We start from the raw sequence: 23,096 nt of genomic DNA, 5'->3' as shown, positions 1-23,096 counted from the left end.
CCGTGACAAAGGGGGTAGGCTGAGGACCTGATTCTCTTCTAAAATATCTTCCTCTGCATAAAGACGCCCATTCTTAAGGTTTTCTTGCTGAGAATCATTCTGTCAGCTTACTCCGATAGCTAGTATGAAGACACTGCAAAGCTATTTAGTAGACCATGCTAGTTCCGTGAAACCTCATCGTCCCAGGGCCGGCTAATGCTGCATTACACCTAATGTCACTGGCAAGCATCAGCGGACATCTTGTCTCTAACAAAAGTTGTTCCCCAAGGCGTTTGAGGCAAGGACTATGAAACAACCTGTATAATATCTGCGGCAGTAACATTTAACACTGACACTGCTGAGTGGTTTGTTACGTACTGCTGTCTTACCTTCTTGGCTACATTTGTCAATGAGCTGCATGTGCTTCTCCAACTCATCTTGGTCTGACGTCTTGGCCGCGGCGTGTTTCTTTGCCTCCTCCTTGTCGAACTTGCCATCCTTAACCTACAAATGAATTCACAAATCTGTTATGCTGTCTTTTTTTTAATAACTTTCGAAGTATATATTCTAAGCTTCTTCCATAAAGAATTCGTGAAAATTAATGTGCACGTGGTTGAAAATCGCTCAAGATGGTTTAAAATTCTTAAGAATAATGTAGTAATATCACAGGCCATTGTGTTCTGATTACTTACCACTCCAACTTCCTGTAGAACGCACCCCATGAAGCACTGTAAAGACAGAAAAAACGAACAAATTATTGTTTGTTGCGTTTCACACTGCCTTAGGTTGCAATTTATCAAGGCCACATGCGTAATACTGTAATGTAGAAGCCCCAAGAACACGGGAGAGTTTTCTGGCAGTATTCCGGTAATTGGCTGGAATACAATAGCACCTTTTTCCCGTCACTGGTGATTATCTATGTACACTCGCTCATGAGTTTGTATTCTAGTGCAATTTGCGAAGCTGTATTTCCATGTCATGTTACATATTTGATATTCACACTGGAATCACTCACGTTCTTCTCGTCTCGTGCTATTTACAGGAAAAGGAGGAGATATCGCAGTAGTTATAAAATATTTACTTGTAGAGCTAACATTTCTGAAATCTGTACCACAGTGTCATCAGAAAATCCTTTTCCTTAACCAGGTCTTGCACGAGATGTTGCCATACGCTGTTTGAAACTATTTGAAAAAATACTTGCAACTATATTTGTAACGCTCAATAACCGTACTGCTACAGCAACGTATTCTTAGTAGCATCAATGTTTATCACCCTCTTATTTGATTTACGTACGCTACATGGGAAACAACGTCCTATACCTTCCTGCAAGTGCACAAATCGCTACAGTTTTATCATAGTGTTCATCACAGGGACGAGAATAGTATGTACATGGAATATTCAGTGAAAGCGGACTTTTGGGTTTTAAAAAGAGCAAAGGTCATGGGGTAGACGATGGCTTTGTACAAACTGAGTTCCCAGTGGGACTTTTGAGCATCGCAACACAACTGTCATGCCGAACGAACACGTCGACGAGAACCGTGCAATAGTTCTTTGAACTTATCCATTCCTAATTATTTTTAGGTGACACTGATGACTGAATCACGGAAGTATCTCGTAAAATTTTCTTTCTTTTTGGGGAACTGCGTAGCCCTAGAGTTCTCCCAAACAGGTTACGTCTTGAATTTGCGTTCCCGTGATAAAATTAACTTCTTCGTTCCATTTGGTACCTATCTGATTCTCACGACAAGTTATTTGGCCTAAGCCACACATGCCACTTATTATCATGGGCGAGGTGCAGCGGTGCTTAAGACACTGAAATATGACCATGGCTCCAGATTCAATCGAGCCATCTAGACGTAGGTTTTCCTTGGTTTCCTAAATATCTTAATACTTTGTAAGTCTCTTAAGGTATATTCCTAAATGGATCCCACGAAAAGGGACAAGCTCTGACGCACTCCGAGAACGCATCGTCGACCGGAAGTTAAACTTCACTGTAAGTTGTGCCGGATTTCTCTACAGTTTTCGCAAATCTAATTTTTTTTCTGAGAAACAGAGATCTGTGAATCGGTGGGAGCAAGGGTGAACGTTTTTTCAAGTCCTGTTGCAAGCAGATATCGGAGATTTAGCAGAAAGCAACTCACCTTGCCGTTGGCGCTCTCTGGAACTTTCATCATCATGATCCCTTTCAGCTCATCTGAAAAAAGGGAATAATTTATAAGTTTAAGGTTTTCGATTCACTCACAATAAGAGCAAAATATTTCACGAAGTACTTGGTTTTAAGGAGAGGAATTAAAATCCATGGAGAAGAAATAAAAACTTTGAGGTTCGCCGATGACATTGTAATTCTGTCAGAGATAGCAAAAGACCTGCTAAGGCTGAACGGAATGGACAGTGTCTTGAAAGGAGGATATAAGATGAACAGCAATAAAAGCAAAACGAGGATAATAGAATGTAGTCGAATTAAATCGGGTGATGCTGCGGGAATTAGATTAGGAAATGAGACGCTTAAAGTAGTAAATGAGTTTTGCTATTTTTTTTATGGTTTTAGGGCACAAAACTGCTACGGTCATTAGCGCCTTTGCTATTTGGGGAGCAAAATAACTGATGATGGTCGAAATAGAGAGGATATAAAATGTAAACTTGCAATGGCAAGGAAAGCGTTTCTGAAGAAATCGAGTATAGATTTAGATGTTAAGAAGTCGTTTCTGAAAGTATTTGTGTGGAGTGTAGCCATGTGTGGAACTGAAACGTGGACGATAAATAGTTTGGACAAGAAGAGAATAGATGCTTTCGAAATGTGGTGCTACAGAAGAATGCTGAAGATTAGATGGGTAGATGACATAACTAATGAGGAAGTATTGAATAGAATTGAGAGAAGAGAAATTTGTGGCACAACTTGACTAGAAGAAGGGATCAGTTGGTAGGGCATATTCTGAGGCATCAAGGGATCACGAATTTAGTATTGGAGGGCAGCATGGAGGGTAAAAATCGTAGAGGGGGACCAAGAGATGAATACAATAAACAGATTCAGCAGGGTGTAGGTTGCAGTAGGTACTGGGAGATGAAGAAGCTTGCACATGATTGGGTAGCATGGAGAGCTGCATCAAACCAGTCTCTGGACTGAAGACCACAACAACAACAACAACGCAAAAAATGTAAAGCAAGACGTATGTCCGCATTTTGATGTAATGATCAATTGCAGCTTCCTTCAGATAGGTGATATTATTGACAATACTGTTCCAATAATGTTTTCAGCAAACTGTTGTTACCAGAAAGGCAACGTAAAGTATACTAGAGTCCAAAAGGTGAGCATGATAACGAAAAGAGGTATACTGCCTATTCAGAATGTCGCAAGGATTAATGAACACGCCACAGCTAAATCACAAGAAATTAAACATACAATAGTGCCCGAAATAAAATGCTAGAAAACTTCTGATAGCTAAGATTGATGTTTGTAAGAAAATAACACTACTGGAAAATCTCTTCCACAGCAAAAAATCTGTTAGTGGCGGACATGGGTACCCCTAACAGCCACACATGCTGCGCAGCTACGTGGCATGCTCTCCATGAGATGGTTCAAGAGTTGTCTCGGCGGTCGATCCCATTCCTCTGCAAGAGAGGTGAGGAGGTCTGGAAGTGTCCTTAGTGCAGGCTGACGGGATGCAATTCGCTTCCCTAATACTTCCCAGACATGATCTATAAGAATCAGATCCGGGGACCTCACTGGCCAGTCCTTGCGGTGGATATCGCCACCTTCAAGAAATTCATCCACGACAGCTGCTCTATGTGAACGGGCGTTATCGTCCATAAGGAGGAACTTCGGACCAACTTCAGCTCTGAAACGGCGAATTTGTGGTAGCAGCTCCTCATCTCTGTACCTCTGCGCGTTTGCAGTATTCCCCCGACCACCAACGAAGATGTGCAGCTCAGTACGGCCATTCAACCCGATGCGTCCTCTGAGCATCGCGCAATCACCACCAAACCGATCTTTTTCCACGACGTTTCCGGGTTTGTATCGGTTACCATGTTGTCTCCAAAGTAATGTGCGACTAGAATTAGTTTGCAAACTGAAGCAGGATTCAAGTGCGAACAGCACATTCCTCCATTCAGTCATGCTCCAATTTGAATGTTGCATACTCCACAATACAAGGGCCTGGCTCGGTGTTTGAGTGAGCGGGTTCGACACGGTCGGACACGGTCGGACGTCTGGCAGACAGACCTGTTTTTCTGATTCTTCCATACACAGTTTGTCGGAGAACAGCAGCTCTTGAGGCAGCTGCAAGCTCTAGAGCCAACTGTCGGGCAGTTATGGGTTCAAAAAAAAAAAAAAAAAAAAAAAAAAAGGTTCAAATGGCTCTGAGCACTATGGGACTTAACATCTATGGTCATCAGTCCCCTAGAACTTAGAACTAATTAAACCTAACTAACCTAAGGACAGCACACAACACCCAGCCATCACGAGGCAGAGAAAATCCCTGACCCCGCCGGGAATCGAACCCGGGAACCCGGGCGTGGGAAGCGAGAACGCTACCGCACGACCACGAGATGCGGGCGGCAGTTACGGGCAGATATCGGTCTTGCTGTAGGGTAGTTAGTCTTGATCGGCCTTGTACTGGCCTGGGACGAATGTTTTCTCTTTCTCGAAACCGTCGCCAAAGCTTCGAAATGACACTTTGTGCCACATCCCAGGATAATGAGACTTCGATCTGGGCCTGGCCTGCTTCCAGGGGGCCGAATATTCTACCCTGCAAAACAGGGTTCAAGTGGCGTCTTTGTGGTATTATGTTGTCAAAGTCAACAAGAGATTACACTCTGCTCGCTATGTCAAATAAGACTGAGACATGATTGGTCTCATGCATTGTTTGTGTTTACCTTTCCGTTACGCCGCTTTCCACAGCACGGAGTACTCCTTTCCTATACAGAGCGAACAAGTATGGCTCGTACGTAAATATACGGTGATGTTGAATGTTTGCTTGTATTTTCTCTGTTTGTTTTCGTGTTTTCGTAATTATGCTCAAATGGTTCAAATGACTCTGAGTACTATGGGACTTAACATCTTAGGTCATCAGTCCCCTAGAACTTAAAACTACTTAAACCTGACTAACCTCAGGACATCACACATATCCATGCCCGAGGCAGGATTCGAACCTGCGACCGAAGCGGTCGCGCGGTTCCAGACTGAAGCGCCTAGAACCGCTCGGGCCAACCGGCCGGCAGTTATGCTCAACTTTTGGATACAAGTGTACATTACTTGGGACAACAGTTTTAGTCAGCAAGCTTTATAAGGAAGGTCTGCACAAAGGAGATTACCAAGAACTCCATATGTGTCTCTGTTCAATCATCACTACTTATTCCTGACCAGATGGCAAACGCGCTAGAGCAGTAGGTGTCGAGACCGCAGGTTTTTAGGCGAGTCGTGCAAACGTCCGTCTGAACAAGCAGCCATTGAACAAAAAAGAATGGCCGAAGCACGCTCTTCAGCACGTTCCTTTGGTGACAAATGGTTCCTCGTGTCTCGATTTTACCAGAAATGATTTTACGTCTTTTGTGCTCTCCAGACCCACCGTTGAGTGAATGAGTGCCTGTACTATCAACCGCTCCACTTGTTTTGCAAAAGTTTGGGAAGCCATCAAGAGCATTTGCGGTAAACACAGTCGTTTACCAATAGCAGCAGTGCTGAAATAGGGGGTCTCCAAACGACGCCCAGAGATATCGCTCAGACGCTGGCAGAGAATTTTGCAAAAACTGCTGCCCATTCCAGCTAAGATCAGACGTCTCGCGCATGCCGTGCGACTATAGAGAGGAGCAAGTCAGACTTTCTATGCAATAGTTCTGAATCCTACAACTCCCCTTTCTCCATGTGGAAGCTGGAAACGGCACTGTCTGAGGCACGTGACACTGCCTCCGGTCACGACCAAATCGAGTACTGCATGCTTCGACATTTGCCACCAGCATCGAAGGAAATCCTCCTCGAATCTTTTAATCTTATATAGCAAACTGGTACCTTCCACAACTCGTAGAGGGAGGCAATTCTGATGCCTCTCCTCAAGTCAGAAAAGGACCGCACACGTTATAGTAGTTACTGAAATATCGCCTCAAGAGTTGTATCGAAAAGTCCCTGGAGCGAACGCTTAACCGTCGTCTGGTGTGGTTGTTAGAGACCAACAACTCCTTAACCGCTCTTAGTGTGTATTCCGCAGATTTCGATCCAGTGTCGACAACCTGACCCTGATAGAGGCGTCTATTCAGCAGGCCGATACGTCACTGTATCGGCTTATTCTTAGATATCAGCAAGGCATACGATACTCCTTAGAGACACAGTATTCTCGTAAGACTGCATCAATAGAGCTTTCGTGGCCACCTCCATATCTTCATAAGATCTTTCCTGTCTCAGCCGGTTTTTAGGACCCGAGTTAGTGACATGCTGTCAGAACGTTTTGGGCAGGAGAATAGTGTCGCTCTTTGCCATAGTCTACAGTAAGGATTTCTGCACAGTGCTCCCTATTTGTGGACGATTTGCTGTTTTCTGTTTCTCTTCCATTGTTGCTACAGCCAGCCATCAGTAGCAACTTACACTGAGGAGGTTAGAGGGGTAGGCTGCAGAGACGAGTTTTCAGTTTTATGCAGATAAGTGTGTGTGTCTTCATTTGAATTTTCCTCTTCGTATTTTAAATCTACCTTACTTGTAGATGAGGGATTCCATTCTACATTTTAGAGATTCAGCGAGGTTTCTGGGTCTCATTTTTTACTCTAAATTTCGCGGTTGCCACACCTGAGGGACCTGAAATCAAGGACCCCGAAGACGCTGAACATCATAAAGTGTCTTAGCCACAGGTCTTCGGGAGCAGAAAGGGCTTTCGTGCGTTTGCGGCTCCATTATAGGCATGCGGTGTACGGATCGGCAAAGCCTTCTTCTTTGAAGATCATTGACGCTGTCCACCATGAGGGGATTCGGCTGGCTACAGGTGCTTACAGGACCTCTCCCACCACCAGTTTCTTTCCTGAGGCCGAGGAACCACCATTCACTATCCGGCAGCTGCTCATGGTGCACCAGACACGCAAGTTCCTTGCAGCTCCGTCTTTGTCCGCATACCACATTTTTGCTCGTTCGCCTTTGGAATGTCTTTTCTTCAACCATGAGCCACAATGCCGTTTGGCATCGTGTGTAGCGGGTGCTGGAGTCAGTCGGTATGGCACAAATATATCCTCAAATCCAGGGTTTGCCATCCTGGTTACTGCAGAGGCCCACACTTATTTTAGATTTGGTGCATTACAGGAAAGACGCATTCCTGCTTCTGTTTTTTTTGCGATATTTTCTGGAATTTTGTCTGAGCACCACAACTATGTAGCTGTCTTTACGGTTGGATCCAAACAGAGGGCCTCAGTTGGGTGCTCTGTTGTTTTCCTGAATCGTATCTTTAAGGGCCGACTGCCTCAAGACTTTACAGTGTTCGACGCAGAACTTTATGCGATCTAGCGGGCACTGGAGCAGATGAGACGTTATTCCAGTGCTAAACCTCTTTTCTGTTGCAATTCTCTGAGTGATCGGTGCGCTTCAGTCTATGCAACGTTTGTACCGAGCAGACAAAGTAGTCCAGAATACCCAGGATGCCCTCCTCCAACTACAACGGCCGGGAAAGAGGGTATCTTTCTGCTGGGTACCAGGGAACAAGGGTATTGAAAGGAACAAAAGGGCGGATCTAGCAGTCAAGAAGGCATGTCGTGATCCTCAGTTATTTCAGTGTGCCATCTCCCTGCATGCTACAGTCTCGCTGTTGAGATCCCGAGTCTTGTGTCGGCGGGAAGATGAATGGCTGTAAGTGACAAATTTCATCTTGATAAGCTCATAATGTGGCCGATGAATACCTCCTTCTAGCCGCGTCGACGGGACGAGGTCGTACTTACTCTTCTCCGCATAGGCCATAGCCCTATGACACATGGCTTCTTGCTCCGGCGAGAGGAGCCTCCTCCACTGTGTGGTGTTTGTGGCGTACAGATTCCTGTGCCCCACATTTTATTGGACTGTACCTTTTTTGACGACCAGCGGGCCGCGGCGGATTAACCGACGGATCAGCCCTCTGTTTTCAGTATCGTTATAAAGAATGTGGTTCTAGTTTTAAAATTTTGTGAATTGTCCAATAATTTTCCAAAGATTTTAGGGAGATTGTATTGTAAGCGATCAGCCAGTTACATTTCCCTGTACTTTTCTTTTAGCCCATTTGTCTTTTTACTTGAGTCTTAATCTCATATATAGCTACTTTTACTAGCTTACGTTATTGTAGTGCACGTGAAATAGGGTGATTGTGTGGTCAGTTCGAATGCATGAGATTTTCCCCACATTCAGTTTCTTTTAATTAGTGTAAGGACGCTGATAGCCTCGCCGTTAAGCGCCTATCAGCTCCAACCCCCCCCCCCCCCCTCCTTCTTACACACACACACACACACAAGTACGTGCGAGCGCGCGCGCCCGTTCTGTAGGTTTGGTAGAAAAAAATATATCTGATTAGGGCTGAAAAAGGAAGTGGTCTGTAGCTATACGTTTCACGTTTGTAACGGAAAATTACACAATATCGCGATCTGAAACAAAGCGACTTCCGATTGACTGGGGTTGGATTATACGAATTATGCCATATGATTATACTAAAGAGGTTAAATACATTGCAATAAAGTGAATCGATGGATGGGGATCTACACTTGCTACATCTACGTCTATACTCCGGAAGCAACTTTATGGTGTGTGGCGGAGGGTATTTTGTGAATCACTGTCACTTCCCCTTTTCCTGTTCCAGTCGCTAATAGTGCGGGGGAAGATTGATGCTAAACCTCCGTGTGAGATCGAATCTCTCTCATTTTACCTTCATGGTCTTTTTGCGATACATACTTAGGAGGAATTAATATACTGGCTGACTCTTCTACGAACGTACGCTATCGGAATTGTAACGGTAAACCACTTCGTGATCCACGACGACCCGCCCACCGAGTGAAGTTGGAACAGCAGCTGAGTGACGCTTTCGGGCTTACTAAACGAAACTGTCACGAAACACGCTGCTCTCCTTTGGATATTTTCTATTTTGTCGATCAATTCTATCTGGTGAGGCTTGTAGACTGATAAGCAAGACTAAGTTATCGGTTGACCAAGAGTTTTGTAATCTACCTCCTTCTTGGGTGGACTGCACTTTCTGAGAGTTCTTTCGATGAATCTCATTCTGGTACCTGTCCGAAGACGCCTTGATATGAAATAACATCAGTGCGAATCGTTCAGATGATCGCGGCAAGCAGTAAATCTGGCTTCTGCTTCTGATTGGCGTAATTTTTCCATTGTCACTACGCATCTATACAGTTATCTTCGCGAAAGTGTGAAGCGAGCAGGATAACAACCTCTTTCCCGAGGTATAAATCCTGCAGCAAGTCGCCTTTTGCATTTTGAAGTGATACTCAGTAATTATCCACCATTTTCTTACAGTACCAGTGTGATGCTGACTACAAAAATTTTGTAAGAGGGACGCTAGATGTAATCCGAGATCGCTTTGGTGGTCGCTCAGGGGAGATGAGAAATGCCGTTATGAGGTGAAGTCACCCAGCAGAGGAATGTTAGTCAAGACTTTGAGTTTCCTGAGGTGACGTTCACAAAATCTCCGTAGAGGATACCCATGCTCAGTCTATTGCAATCATTAGAACCCCATTATGGAGCGAAAAATACCAGGACATCTTAATTTTTACATGAAATGGATAGCCCGTTTGTTTCCGGCAAAGTAAATCTTCGATTTAAGTTGGGTCCATAGACATAGATAATTATTCCAGTAATGCCACAGCACGCTGTTGAAATGAAAGTGGACTTTCTCATACTTATCTCAAGCATGTAGTGAGCCAACATAGTAATAACTTCTTAGTCGGTAGACGTAATAAACTGCATTGTATCACCAAGAAACAGTACGGAAGTTACAGAGCTGGTGTACTTCATGATGCTCTGAAAGCTTGGGGGAGAGCACTGTGACTATAACGTCCACCTAAGAAAAAATGCAAGGTGTGTTTTACGCTTACCCTGTTGTTGCAATGAAGAGTAAGTTTAAACAAAGATAAGGCACAATGTTGTCATTATACTAGATAATAAATCCATGGTTTACTATTTGAACAGAAGAAGTAATGGGAATGCTAGCATATTGGACACACGTGATTTCGAAGCATGTGGAATTTCCAAATCAGTTAGTCATTATATTATATGAAAGATAACTTGGTTATATAAGGAAAAATATCAGCTAAGTTGCGAAATGGAAGAGGACAGTGTTGAAGGAACATAGGTTACGAAGAAACGTTCTTAATAGGCAGTTTTTTCAGAACCTACGAAACATTTCATTCCAACGGAAGCTTAGGTCAACATAACTATAATAACTTCTTTCGCAGCTGATAAATTATGCCGTCCGCGAGTAATGGAAACGTATGTGTACTGTACCGTCAATTATACAAACGATATCGGGTCTTCCTTTCAAGAAAGAATTATCGCGAATGCAGCCACCGTGAAAATGTTGCAGCAGTTTGCTTTATTAATTCTGAAGACAGACGGTTGGTTTAAAATAAAATATACTTGGGTTTCCACATGCGTTAATGGTTCACGCTCTCCGAACCCTCAGCCAAGTAGCACCCGACTATTTTACTCACGGCCTCGTAAACGGGGATATTCGGTTGTGAATTTCCAGTTCTGGTTGAGTCCAGCTTCCCATTTGGGACTATCTGATAGGAGTAGGTTACCTCGGAACCGGAATCGACCCTCTCCCTTTCCTTAATTCAATAAACATACGTAACAAACATACAATGTAAAAGTGGTCTGTATACCATCCACGCCTTACATATAATCTGACACGCCATTCTCATGTGTTAGGAGGACGTCAGTAACGAACCCGTTTATCTAAGACATTGCCGAGAAAACAGCGAGCGTAATAGCGTTAATGGTTGTAGGACTAAACTTGTGTTCGAAAGGGACAATAATTCAAATCTCTGACTAGTCTTCCTCATGTAGGTTTCCCATGAAATTCCAAAATAATATTATGTCCACGTTGGGATGCTCTTTTCTTTCTTTCTTTTTTTTAATATGGCACAGCCAGTTATTAGCTTGACTTTTCCGCCACCAGTGATATTGACCAGCTGATGTCTTAGGAGTCGACGGGACGTTCAGAAGAAACTTCTTCTCATAACAGAAAGAAGGAGGTGGGGAGAAGGGGAGAAGAGGATGTTGCGTGTAGTTTCCCAGGTTCACTACTCAAGACATAGGAGAGGACGTAAACAGAAATGTCGTTCGATAATGAAACGTGTCGCACGAAACCACCAGAATTAAGCACTTGATTACTCTCATATTCCTTCTCCTATACAGTTTCTCTGTGCGGAGCGAACTACAGGCACTACTGCATACGGCTTACCTTCAGTGAGTTCATGTTTTGTCTTGCATTTATTAATGATCCCCATAAATTCCGGTGTCAGCTCCAACGCCGATACCTGGGAACAGATATAATCAGTCAGAATATATGAAATAGAAAGGCTTCAGACCTTATGAAAGAGGAGCATCAAAAGCCTCGAGTTAATGGTGGCCTTCAGTAAGCCGTAACTAAAATAAAATAGTCATTGGCCACACAGGATATTTCTGTGGTGTGCTACACAAAGATAAGAGAAACATTCATGTTACAAGTAAAGATGTAAGAAGCATTATTGGAGTGTTGCAGACAATTTTTCTGAAGCGCTGAAGTAGGTAATAAAACAACGAGTATCAGACTAATTCTAGTGTGCTGACTGCGAAACCTCAAATGTGAAATTGAGATTATACGTTTCTGAAGTAGCACAGCAAAAACTGCAGAATGATCGTTTCATTCTGCAGTCATGTGGGTGCCGGGATGGATCTTCCTGTGAGTTCAAAATTTTGGGCCGCGCCGGGACGCGAATCATGAACTTATTATTCGCTCGCAGTGCTTTCAGCGACTTAGCTATCCATGCATTCCTTTACCGGACTCTGACAGTAATACAATGTTATCGGCAAACATCAAAGTTTTTATTTCATCTGTCTGAATTTTAATTAGTGTTCCAAATTTTTCTTTGGTTTCCTCTGCTGTATCATCGCTGTAGAAATTGGACGACATGGGCGATGGGCTACAACCCTGCCTTACAGATGGTAGATAACCTTTCGCTTTCTGTATTTTACCCTTGATGAATTCAAATTAAGAAAAAGTGTTCCAATTAACACAGATAAAATATTTTCCTAAATCTACAAATGCTATAAATATAGGTTTAGCCCTTTTTCCAGTCCATCACCTAAGATAAGTCGAAGGGTATGTACAGTCTCGCGTTTCCCTACATGTCTCTGACATTCGAACTGATATTTTCCCATGTTGGATTTCACCAGTTGTAATCACCCCCTACTTCCTTCTTCCATCTATTTTGCACATTAAACAATGACCAATCCAAGTAATTAATAAGTATTTTACGAAGATTTGAGAGGAGCGAAGATTACAAGAAACTTTCAAATTTATTCAGCTTATTATGCTGAGATGGTTCCAGTTCTTCTGGTCTAAGTGTCTCATTCTTGAAGCTGAAAATCTAACATCAGGTCCTCACCGTTGGTCTGACCTAAATAAATTGAGAGCTTGTTGTTGCAGAATTTCTTACGTAAGTATATTTTCCACTAATTTTCTCAAATTTTAGTATATCATACAGTGTTTTGATTTTTCACATTAACAACGCCGAAATTACATCTCTCGCAACTATTATACAAAAATACGTCCGATCACATCAGAATCAAGCTTGCGACTCTCACACTCTGCGAGCCGGCCGTTGTGGCAGAGTGGTCCTAGGCGCTTGAGTCTGGAACCGCGCTACTGCTACGGTCGCAGTTTCGAATCCTGCCTCGGGCATGGATGTGTGTGATGTCCTTAGGTTGGTTAGGTTTAAGTAGTTCTAAGTTCTAGGGGACTGATGACCTCAGATGTTAAGTCCCATAGTGCTCAGAGCCATTTGAACCATTTGAACCACACTCTGCGAAAATAACAGTATTCCAAAGGGTTTACAATTTTCTTAACAAATGAATCCCTACTAGTTTCTTTACATTATTAATTTCGATTATTATTTCATAAATGAACCCAGAAATAAACACAGAAAGAAGTACAGGATTGCGTAATTAATAATATAAATTTTAAATGTGCAAATGATTCTTAATTTCAATGCTTCTAAAAAAATAATTTTAACTGTTCATTCACAGCTAGTACTTACCGATATAACATTGTAACTAAAATATTTTATAAATTAATTCCTTATCATAAATTTTAGCATGAAATACAACATACTGTGTATAAAATTATATGTAAGTTTTCAGAAAAGCAATGGAGATAATACTGACCCACCCAAAATTCGAAAAATATCATTGGTATCGACAACTACTGTCGAGAAAAAGTAATGGTGGAGGAGGACGTCTTGTTACACAGTCTTTCCATTATTTTGTATATAATTCGTGTTAGTATTTTGAAAAGGTGGTCTATTAAACCGATGGTTCGATATTTGGGCATTTTCAGAAATTGGTTCCTTTTCCATATTACCTAAAAATTTCATTTTGGGCCGATCAGATGTGATTCTAATTTAATTCTACCTTCTGGAGATTCTTCAACCATTTTGACATGCAGTCTTGATGAATACGTCTTCTTGTAATCTCAGTACATGACGAGTCTATCTAACCCTCTTACAGGGCCTGCCACTGCGTGCCAAACTTCACGTGTGCGAAGGTGTGCGGAGGGCGTGTGACCCAAGGCCCAGCCTGTTACTCGACTTCGCTCAGTCCTTCTCGGAAGGAACCGTGCCACATTTCATTTAGCACTGTGGTGCTGCATTTTTCGACTGACACAATTCTCTTGAGTTCGGCAGAATCGTGCTGTCAGCGCTGTTTACCCTTCACTATTTGTTCGTGGTATGAATGATGTCGCAGGTCCAGTGGCTGTTTGCGCTAAAAGAGCCAGCCTAGGGATCTATCTTCTCGACTTTTTGAAATGGGAATGACAGAAGAAAGGCATGATAATTCTCAATTTGCGTAATTACTGCATATTTGCTATGAAACGAATTTATAATATCATGCAGGAAGTTAATTATTCCGTATATCAAGAAGCACTTTGCGCTGAGTTTGCGGGCTTGAAACGTATATAGACATTGGTGGTACGAATAGTAAAATTTCTGAAGTTGCACATATTATTCCATTGTCACCTGAAACAGTTTTCAATGGAACTGAATGAAGAGTACGTAGACTTCATATACCATGAAAAGCACGGTGGTTAAGTCAGAGGGCATGCCTGGAAAGCTTTTTCGATTTAAACTCGCTGTTGTCGAATTTATGAAGGAAAAAAGAGTGCAGGAACGAACATTAGTACAACCGGAATGGATTGCAGACTTCGCATTTTAAGTGGGATTGATTACTCTTTGCTCTCAGTAAACAAAGAAAAGTGTGAGGTCATCCACATGGGTATTAAAAGAAATCCGATAAATTTTGGGTATACGATAAATCGCACAAATCTAAGGGCTGTCAATTCGACTAAATACCTAGGCATTACAAGTACGAGAAACTGAAATTGGAAAGACCACATAGATAATATTTTGGGGAAGCCGAAACAAAGACTGCGTTTTGTTGGCAGAACACTTATAAGATGCGACAAACCCACTAAAGAAACAGCTTACATTACACTTGTCCGTCTTTTGTTGAATATTGCTGCGCGGTGTGGGATCCTTACCAGGTAGGATTGACGGAGGACATCAAAAAAGTGCAAAGAATGGCAGCTCGTTTCGTGTTATCGCGCAATAGAGGTAAGAGTGTCACTGATATGATACGCGAGTTGGGGTGGCAGTCACTGAAACAAAGGTGGTTTTGCTTGCGGCGGGATCTATTTACGAAATTTCAATCACCAACTTTCTCATCCGAATGCGAAAATATTTGGTTGACACCCGCCTACGTAGGGAGAAGTGATCATAATAATAAAATAAGAGAAATCGGAGCTCGAACGGAATGATTTAGGTGTTCCTTTTTCCAACGCACCGTTCGAGAGTGGAATGATAGAGAAGTAGTATGAAAATTGTTCGAGGAACCCTCTGCCAGGCACTTAAGTGTGAATTGCAGAGTAACCATGTGGATGTAGATGTAGATAAATTTTTCTGATTTTATGGGGTTGCACTAAAAAAAAAAAAAAAGCGTTTTAGGAGGGACCATTCGTGACAAAGACAATCCAGTTATCTAAACTCAGTGGTGTTAAAGAAAACATGAAGTTTTAAGAATTCATTGCGGACTTTCCTAGAAGTTTTGAGAGCTCTGTCAATTTACATCTGTCTCCAAGCCGTTTTCGGGACCGTTTGCCTTTTCAGTTGATAGCGCCACTGTGCATGAGCAGAGTAGCTGTCTGATCTACAAGGTAATCCCCGTTTCAAAGACAAATACCTGTAACGTTAAAACTGTCTACATTGCTTTCCTTAGGTAGTGTTTCCATGTCTCCACAAAGAGATTTCAAAGGTGCTGCAATATTTCGATCAACATACGTGAGTGAAAAACGATTCTTCGGTTATGAAACTGAATGAGTCACTGATATGTGGCAACACTAGTGCGGAAATCTGTGAAATTATCTGCGTCTGTCCGTATTCCGAGAATTTGTATGAGAAAAAATTTGTATAATCTTCTCAGCGCGCCCAAAATAATTAATTCTGAAAATTTGTTTTGTCTTTCATCCATGTTGTTGAGAAATGTGAAATATATAAAGCAAACCATATGCAGTGTGACTGCACTGCGATTCAAGTGCGGCGAGTTCGCAGTTTCCTCTTCTTGCCTCTCCTCGCGGTCAGACAGCGTAGCGCATTGGTGAGGGAAATGTACCATCCAGTTCGAGCACTGTGGCACTTCTGCCAGGACGTGGTTCGCGAGCCGAATCCTTGGCCACTCCTGTGCTACAGTGCTATAACCTTGAGAGAGGTTTTATAGAACTAGCAGTTCTCCACTAACAGCGCCGACCCTAGTGGCCGTGCGGTTCTAGGCGCTACAGTCTGGAGCCGAGCGACCGCTGCGGTCGCAGGTTCGAATCCTGCCTCGGGCATGGATGTGTGTGATGTCCTTAGGTTAGTTAGGTTTAATTAGTTCTAAGTTCTAGGCGACTGATGACCGCATAAGTTAAATCGCATAGTGCTCAGAGCCATTTTCTCCACTAACAGCGTCCTTCCCTGCTAAAAATAAACTTAAAGGTGTATTTTCTACACGAATATCCCGAGGGCCTTCCATCTATTTTTTTTTTCAGTGGCCAAGCTTCACAGTCATGTGTTAGAACTGGTAGCATGAAGTATTTATAAATGTATATTTCGGTTTTTGAGGAGATCTGGACCTATTCTTCATGTCCTACTATAAAATGCACGGAAGGGGATACTTTTGGTACCATATGTCTTTTGTGAGTAGGTTAGGTAGTATCTGTTCCTGAAAGAACAGATACCATTGATGACCGTGCAGCTTTTCTAAAATGGAATGATAATTAAATTGACACCCTACCTGCAAACAGGCGCTGATATACATCATCGGGGCCATGTTGAAAATGTGGGTCCGGACCGGGACTAGAACCCGATGTCGATTTCATTATCATTTCATTCTAGAGAAGCTGCACGGTCATTAACGGTATCTGTTCTTTCGGGAACTGATACTACCTTCATATATAGTTAAAATATGGCTACCCGGCCATTGACCTTCTTGGGCGAACGCACACGATATGCCCCAACTCGTACGGGACTTGGTAGATTAATCTGCCACGAGTAATGAGTGTGATGGGCAAACATCTATTAGGACACTACGAATGTAGTGCTGTGGACATGTTGGGAATGTGGGTCTTACGGGGAACGTTCAAGGGATAAGTCCTTGCAGGTGCACTATCCTCTGTGCCCTCGGTGGCTCAGATGGATTGCCCGCACGGTAGCTTAGCGTGTTCGGTCAGAGAGCTGGTTGGCCTCTGAAATAAAAAAAAAAAAAACCGAGTGGAAGGATCAACAAACGAACTTTAACGGGTGTCATGTGACGTGCGCAACGACCAAACCCAACGGTCAACAACGAACAAAACATGCAAAAAAAGATGGACAGAGCGTCTGCCACGTACGCAGGAGATCGCGGGTTCGAGTCCCGGACGGGGCATACATTTTCAACATGTCCCCAGTGATGTATATCAACGCCTGTTTGCAGCTAGGGTGTCGATTTAATTACCATTTCTTACATAATTGGACAGTATCCCACTAGAGTCTGCAATAGTAATGTGTAAGCAATCTCTTTTGTACATGAACCGGAGTTTTCCCACATCTTACTAAGAAATCGAAGTCACCCGTTCACTAGGGGATCGGTCCAGGTTATACCACGGTCCACACCAACATCTGGTGTTCCTTGTGCTTGACTGACTCGTCCTGGAGATCTTTACTCGTATAGCCGACAGCTACTGGTTTATGTGTACTCAATATTTTATATTCCATCTTATTCAGAACTAGGAGTGAATTTTTTAAAGCGATTCATATTTTAGAAAATATGAGTCGATATTCCTAATTTTTTCTCGCATGACACATCCTCATAGTCAGCAGTGTTGCTGAGACTGCAACTAGTAACGTGTGATAAGTTAATAACATACGTCACGAGCCGCGCTGACTTTAGCGTTATTTATTTTATTTCTGTCTAAAATAATGTGATGTGTGCTGCGTGTTAACAACTTTTGAATTCATTCGTAGACTTTAGTATCTGAAAGTATTTTATGTAGTAGATATTTGTGTGGCGTTGAACCTAAGGGTATTAGAAAATCTGGAGACACCTAATCTATCTGTTTACCTCTATCAACTGCACAGTTTAACATGAAGTTGCAACGTAAAATCGAGCACACAGTTCTGCGTGCTACTAGCCAATGATTTATGATGAGCCTACAGCGGTTTTCTGTCGAAACATGGCCAATACTTAAAAACATAACTTTACAGCTTCTCTGGGGTATTTATAAGGCTGTTTTGAAATGTGGAGCACTTTATTTTGGAACTAAAAATTCTGATCGGAATAAATATGGATGGTAATTTTTTAAATAAAGTAACATATCAGAGGAAAAGAGAAAGACCCTGTGAAAAACCGAAAAATAAAATGGAGGAGGATACTACAGACACTGTCAACACAAATGTGCAAAGCTTCATCCGATGTACACTGTGGTTTTCATTTCGCGCCCGATCTGACCTTGCTTTCCGAGTAGGCCACATAGATAACTAAATAATCTATAACAGTGCCACAAGGTGATAAATTAACGGTTGTTCGTTGAAAACAGATTCCAACCAGTATATCTCCTAGTTTTTTAAAAGACTGTTAAAGTTCTGACATCCAGGTTTCCGATGAGGAAATAATTGTCACACCTACTTGTAACGAGGAAGACAATGGATACTCAGAAATATAGAAAGTTTTTATTTTAGGTCAGCAGCTTTTTGCTAATATCAAAGTAAACAAGGTGTAAGTGATAACTGTTTACGACATATCGTAATGATGCAGAGGAAGTCAAGGGGAACAATTTGATATAGGACGCTAAGTGTGTTGTGGTGTATCTAGTCTGGAAACTATCTCACATTGTGCTAAAAGACTAACTGAGTTGAAGTGCATGAACGACGAGAGAGATTGGCAGCAAACTAATGGTCCTAGATGAAAAATTAATAGTTTTTGTAAGAAATTTAATGTAGTTTAATTTTGTACTGGGATACGTTTTCGCTAGAGGCCACTATTTCGATTTATTCAAGATAAGCCAGCCGTTGTGGCCGAGTGGTTCGAGGCGCTTCAGTCTGGAACCGCGAGACCGTTATGGTCGCAGGTTCGAATCCTGCCTCGGGCATGGATGTGTGTGATCTCCTTAGGTTAGTTAGGTGTAGGTAGTTCTATGTTCTAGGGGACTGATGACCTCAGATGTTAAGTCAAATAATGCTCAGAGCCATTTGAACCATTCAAGATAAACTGAAAAAAGTGGCCTTCAGACTCATTTCATGCCTAACACTCATCCCTCCCCCGGCTTCCCCACGGCTAGGATTTCTAGAATGTACTCATCGCACTTCCTCCTACCACTGTAAAATGTGCTACTACGCGACTTATTTCGTATATTCGGCCCGTGCTGGCCTTCACTGAGTGGGATACTGCGCTACGGTTTAGTTGGTTATTTTCTTAACATTATTAATTCAGTCATTCCGGTGAGGATAATACAAGAAAAAAAACCTATTGTAAGCATTATGCAAAACCTATTAACGTTTAGCCGGCCGGAGTGGCCGAGCGGTTAAAGGCGCTACAGTCTGGAACCGCACGACCGCTACGGTCGCTGGTTCGAATCCTGCCTCGGGCATGGATGTGTGTGATGTCCTTAGGTTAGTTAGGTTTAAGTAGTTCTAAGTTCTAGGGGACTTATGACCACAGAAGTAGAGTCCCATAATGATCAGAGCCATTTGAACCATTTTTTTATTAACGTTTAACAATTACAAATATAGCAGTTACGTAGTAAGAAGATCAGACTAAAAAACGATTTGACTCAATTTTATGTTGCTGAAATACACAAAATTTTGAGATAAAATTTGCACAAATGTCAATTTTACAATCTGAAAGTTCACGACTTCGCCGGTAGCGCAACAGACCAGTCAATGAACACCCGAGAAGGTCGACTGTAGGAAATAAAGAAAGTAATTAGTGTAGTCGCACTTTTTTCTACAGTGATAGGAGGATGGGCCATGAAGAAAATACTAGAAATCCTGGCCGGTAGGGGAGGGGCGGGCAGAGTGTGTAGGTTGGGGTGCATTTGAAAACGACTTTTTAAAGTTTGTCTTGGATATTTTGAAAACTGCGGTCTCTGGCGAAAATGTATCCCAGTACAAAACTAAACTACATTAACTCTCCTTCAAAAAAGGTTGACTAATTTTTTATCTATAACTAACAGTATGCGTGAATGGAGCAAGAGAATAATGAAAATGTCTCGCGACGGGCCTTCGCTGTAGCTTTGATACGTCTTAAGGCCAGTTTAAGGTAATTTGCCGACTTGATAGACCACAAGTGTCCACTACCAAATTGTTCGACTAGATTGACTGTACACCACTGTAATACGTTGTAGTCAGTTATCGTTTGCACCTTGTATCCAGTAAATCCCTATGTTTCTTTTGAAACGGATAATAGAGTCCCTTAGGAAACAAAAAGAAAAAAATTCATCTTCATGACAATGTATTGACTATGGCTACTGGCAAGATATTTGTTTCTTTGTGGTCAACTGAGCAATTTGCGCTGGTCTCGCATTCGGGAGGAAACCCCATCCAGTTATCCAGACTTTGGTTATTCGTGATTGTCGTAATTCACTTCCGTCAAATGCTGGGATTATTCCTTCGAAAAGGGCACGGTTGAATTCCTTTCTCGCCCTTTGTAATTCGAGCTCGGGTTCCAACTTTAATAACAACTCAGTCGACAGGAAATTAAACTCGAATTTATCTTCCTTTCCTTATGGCCGAAACGTTTCTTTTGGGTAACAATGCTCTATGGACAGCTAAGGAGCTGTGCTGGTATTCCAACGTTCATAGTGGTCGAGATACGAATGTGTCGAATCTAGCCTATGAGTATGGGCCACTGAAATTACTTTTACACAACATTCATTACTTCAGTATCACCTTACCTCAAAAGCAATATTTTTTACAGCGATAAAACGGGAAAGCGGCTCCTTCATTTGGTTTCAGATCCTAACCAAAGATAAAAAACTAAGACTGCACTGCTGGCCATTAAAATTGCTACACCACGAAGATGACGTGCTACAGACACGAAATGTAACCGACAGGAAGAAGATGCTGTGATACGCAAATGATTAGCTTTTCAGAGCATTCACACAAGGTTGGCGCCGCTGGCGACACCTGCAACGTGCTGACACGAGGAAAGTTTCCAACCGATTTCTCATATACAAACAGCAGTTGGCCGGCGTTGCCTGGTGAAACGTTGTTGTGATGCCTCGTGTAAGGAGAAGAAATGCGTACCATCACGTTCCCGACTTTGATAAAGGTCGGATTGTAGCCCATCGCGATTGCGGTTTATCGTATCGCCACATTGCTGCCCGCGTTGGTCGAGATCCAATGACTGTAAGCAGAAAATGGAATCGGTGGGTTCAGGAGAGTAATACGGAACGCCGTGCTGGATCCCAACGGCCTCGTATCACTAGCAGTCGAGATGACAGGCATCTTATTCGCATGGCTGTAACGGATCGTGCAGCCACGTCTCGATCCCTGAATCAACAGATGGGGACGTTTGCAAGACAACAACCATCTGCACGAACAGTTCGGAGCCATTGCTGCAGTTACCCTTGGGGCTGCATCACAGACAGGAGCGCCTGCGATGGTGTACTCAACGACGAATCTGGGTGCACGAATGGCAAAGCGTCATTTTTTCGGATGAATCCAGGTTCTGTTTACAGCATCGTGATGGTCGCATCCGAGTTTGGCGACATCGCGGTGAACGCACATTGGAAGCGTGTATTCGTCATCGCCATACTGGCTTATCACCCGGCGTGATGGTATGGGGTACCATTGGTTACCCGTCTCGGTCACCTTTTGTTCGCATTGACGGCACTTTGAACAGTGGACGTTACATTTCAGATGTGTTACGACCCGTGGCTCTACCCTTCATTCGATCCCTGCGAAACCGTACGTTTCAGCAGGATAATGCACGACCGAATGTTGCAGGTCCTGTACGGGCCTTTCTGGGTACAGAAAATGTTCGTCCGCTGCCCTTGCCAGCACATTTTCCAGAACTCTCACCAATTGAAAACGTCTGGTCAATGGTGGCCGAGCAACTGGCTCGTCACAATACGCCAATCACTACTCTTGATGAACTGTGGTATCGTGTTGAAGCTGCATGGGCAGCTGTACCTGTACACGCCATCCAAGCTCTGTTTGACTCAATGCCCAGGCGTATCAAGGCCGTTATTACGGCCATAGTTGGTTGTTCTGGGTAGTGATTTCTCAGGATCTATGCACCAGAATTTCGTGAAAATGTAATCACATGCCAGTTCTAGTATAATATATTTGTCCAATGAATACCCGTTTATCATCTGCATTTCTTCTTGATATAGCAATTTTAATGGCCAGTAGTGTATTAAGTAAAACGTCTCATAATGTGCGCACAACACGTTAGTTATTTTACTCGATTAGTAGTGATGTACGATGTGCTCAAAATCTTGAGTGTCTACATTAGCTAAGGGCGTCGACAGGACTTGAAGCCAGCAAGGTACTCACGACGGCGACGAACACGAGGAGCGCGGCTCCAGTGGCGGCTGCGGAGGTCCTCATGGCGCGGTGGCGGGCTGGCGAGTCTGCAGCGCCGACGGATGGGGCCGCTCTTATAGCGGCGCGGCGGGGGCGGCACTGGCGTGACGTAACGCAGCCTTGTACTGTGGGCTGTCGCTGTGAGAACCGCTGGGGTGTCGCCCGTCAGCTGATCCGCAAGGTGGCATCTCACGCCTCATCCAGGATGTTTCCGGCCTCACTGCTGAACTCTTGCGCTGAGATTTCCCAGGTGGGTCAAGGGTACGCTTGCAGATCTTTACTATGTAGGTCGGATAATATGTGGCGTAGATTGGCGCACCCTCGTGTCGACCCCTACTGAAGGCTCTGGGAGTTCTTACACCGGGCTCTCAATAGATAAACTGTCAGAAAATATGCAGCGCCCTCAACGAACGGTAAGTTTGGCAAGTAGGTCATAATTGTAACAGTATATGATAACAAATTCAGACCAAATAAAAGACACATGACACCTTAAAGAGTGCCCAAACAGCTGCATCAGTACACAGCGATTTCTCCTCTGGCGGCAATGTAGGCGTGTATTTCCGCACGCAAACGTTCTTTAAGGTGCCGAATGGCATCCAGCGATAGACTGTCCCATGAATCTTGCGTCTTTTGTTGCTCTTCAGCAATGGTTCTTTCAGACCATGGAGAACAATTAATTTTCCACTTCATCATGTCCCATGGATGGTCAATTGACGAAAAATCTAGTGATATTCAAACAATGTAAGGAAAGATAGATTGTTACTTACCGCAAAGAAGACATGTCAAGCTGCAGACAGGCACAATTGAAAGAG

At 43.1% G+C, this 23,096-nt stretch overlaps 1 protein-coding gene across 1 annotated transcript in view; it reads right to left on the bottom strand.

Moving 5' to 3' along the window:
- Positions 1-22,331, bottom strand: part of LOC124605724 (general odorant-binding protein 56a-like) — a 29,764-nt gene extending 7,433 nt beyond the window's left edge. Inside the window, exons 1-5 of the mRNA XM_047137598.1 lie at positions 22,255-22,331; positions 11,391-11,466; positions 2,121-2,173; positions 672-707; positions 369-483 (exon numbers count right to left, since the gene is read on the bottom strand). Of these exons, the coding sequence (XP_046993554.1) occupies positions 369-483; positions 672-707; positions 2,121-2,173; positions 11,391-11,466; positions 22,255-22,308 (334 nt within the window). The 5' untranslated portion in view covers positions 22,309-22,331. The remainder of the gene's footprint in view (positions 1-368; positions 484-671; positions 708-2,120; positions 2,174-11,390; positions 11,467-22,254) is intronic.
- Positions 22,332-23,096: the final 765 nt, after the last annotated feature.

The sequence above is a fragment of the Schistocerca americana genome, chromosome 3, assembly GCF_021461395.2.
Source record: "Schistocerca americana isolate TAMUIC-IGC-003095 chromosome 3, iqSchAmer2.1, whole genome shotgun sequence".
Classification (NCBI taxonomy): Eukaryota; Metazoa; Arthropoda; class Insecta; order Orthoptera; family Acrididae; genus Schistocerca; species Schistocerca americana.
Note: the sequence above shows the minus strand (reverse complement) of the source record. Positions and strands in the feature narration are given on the sequence as shown.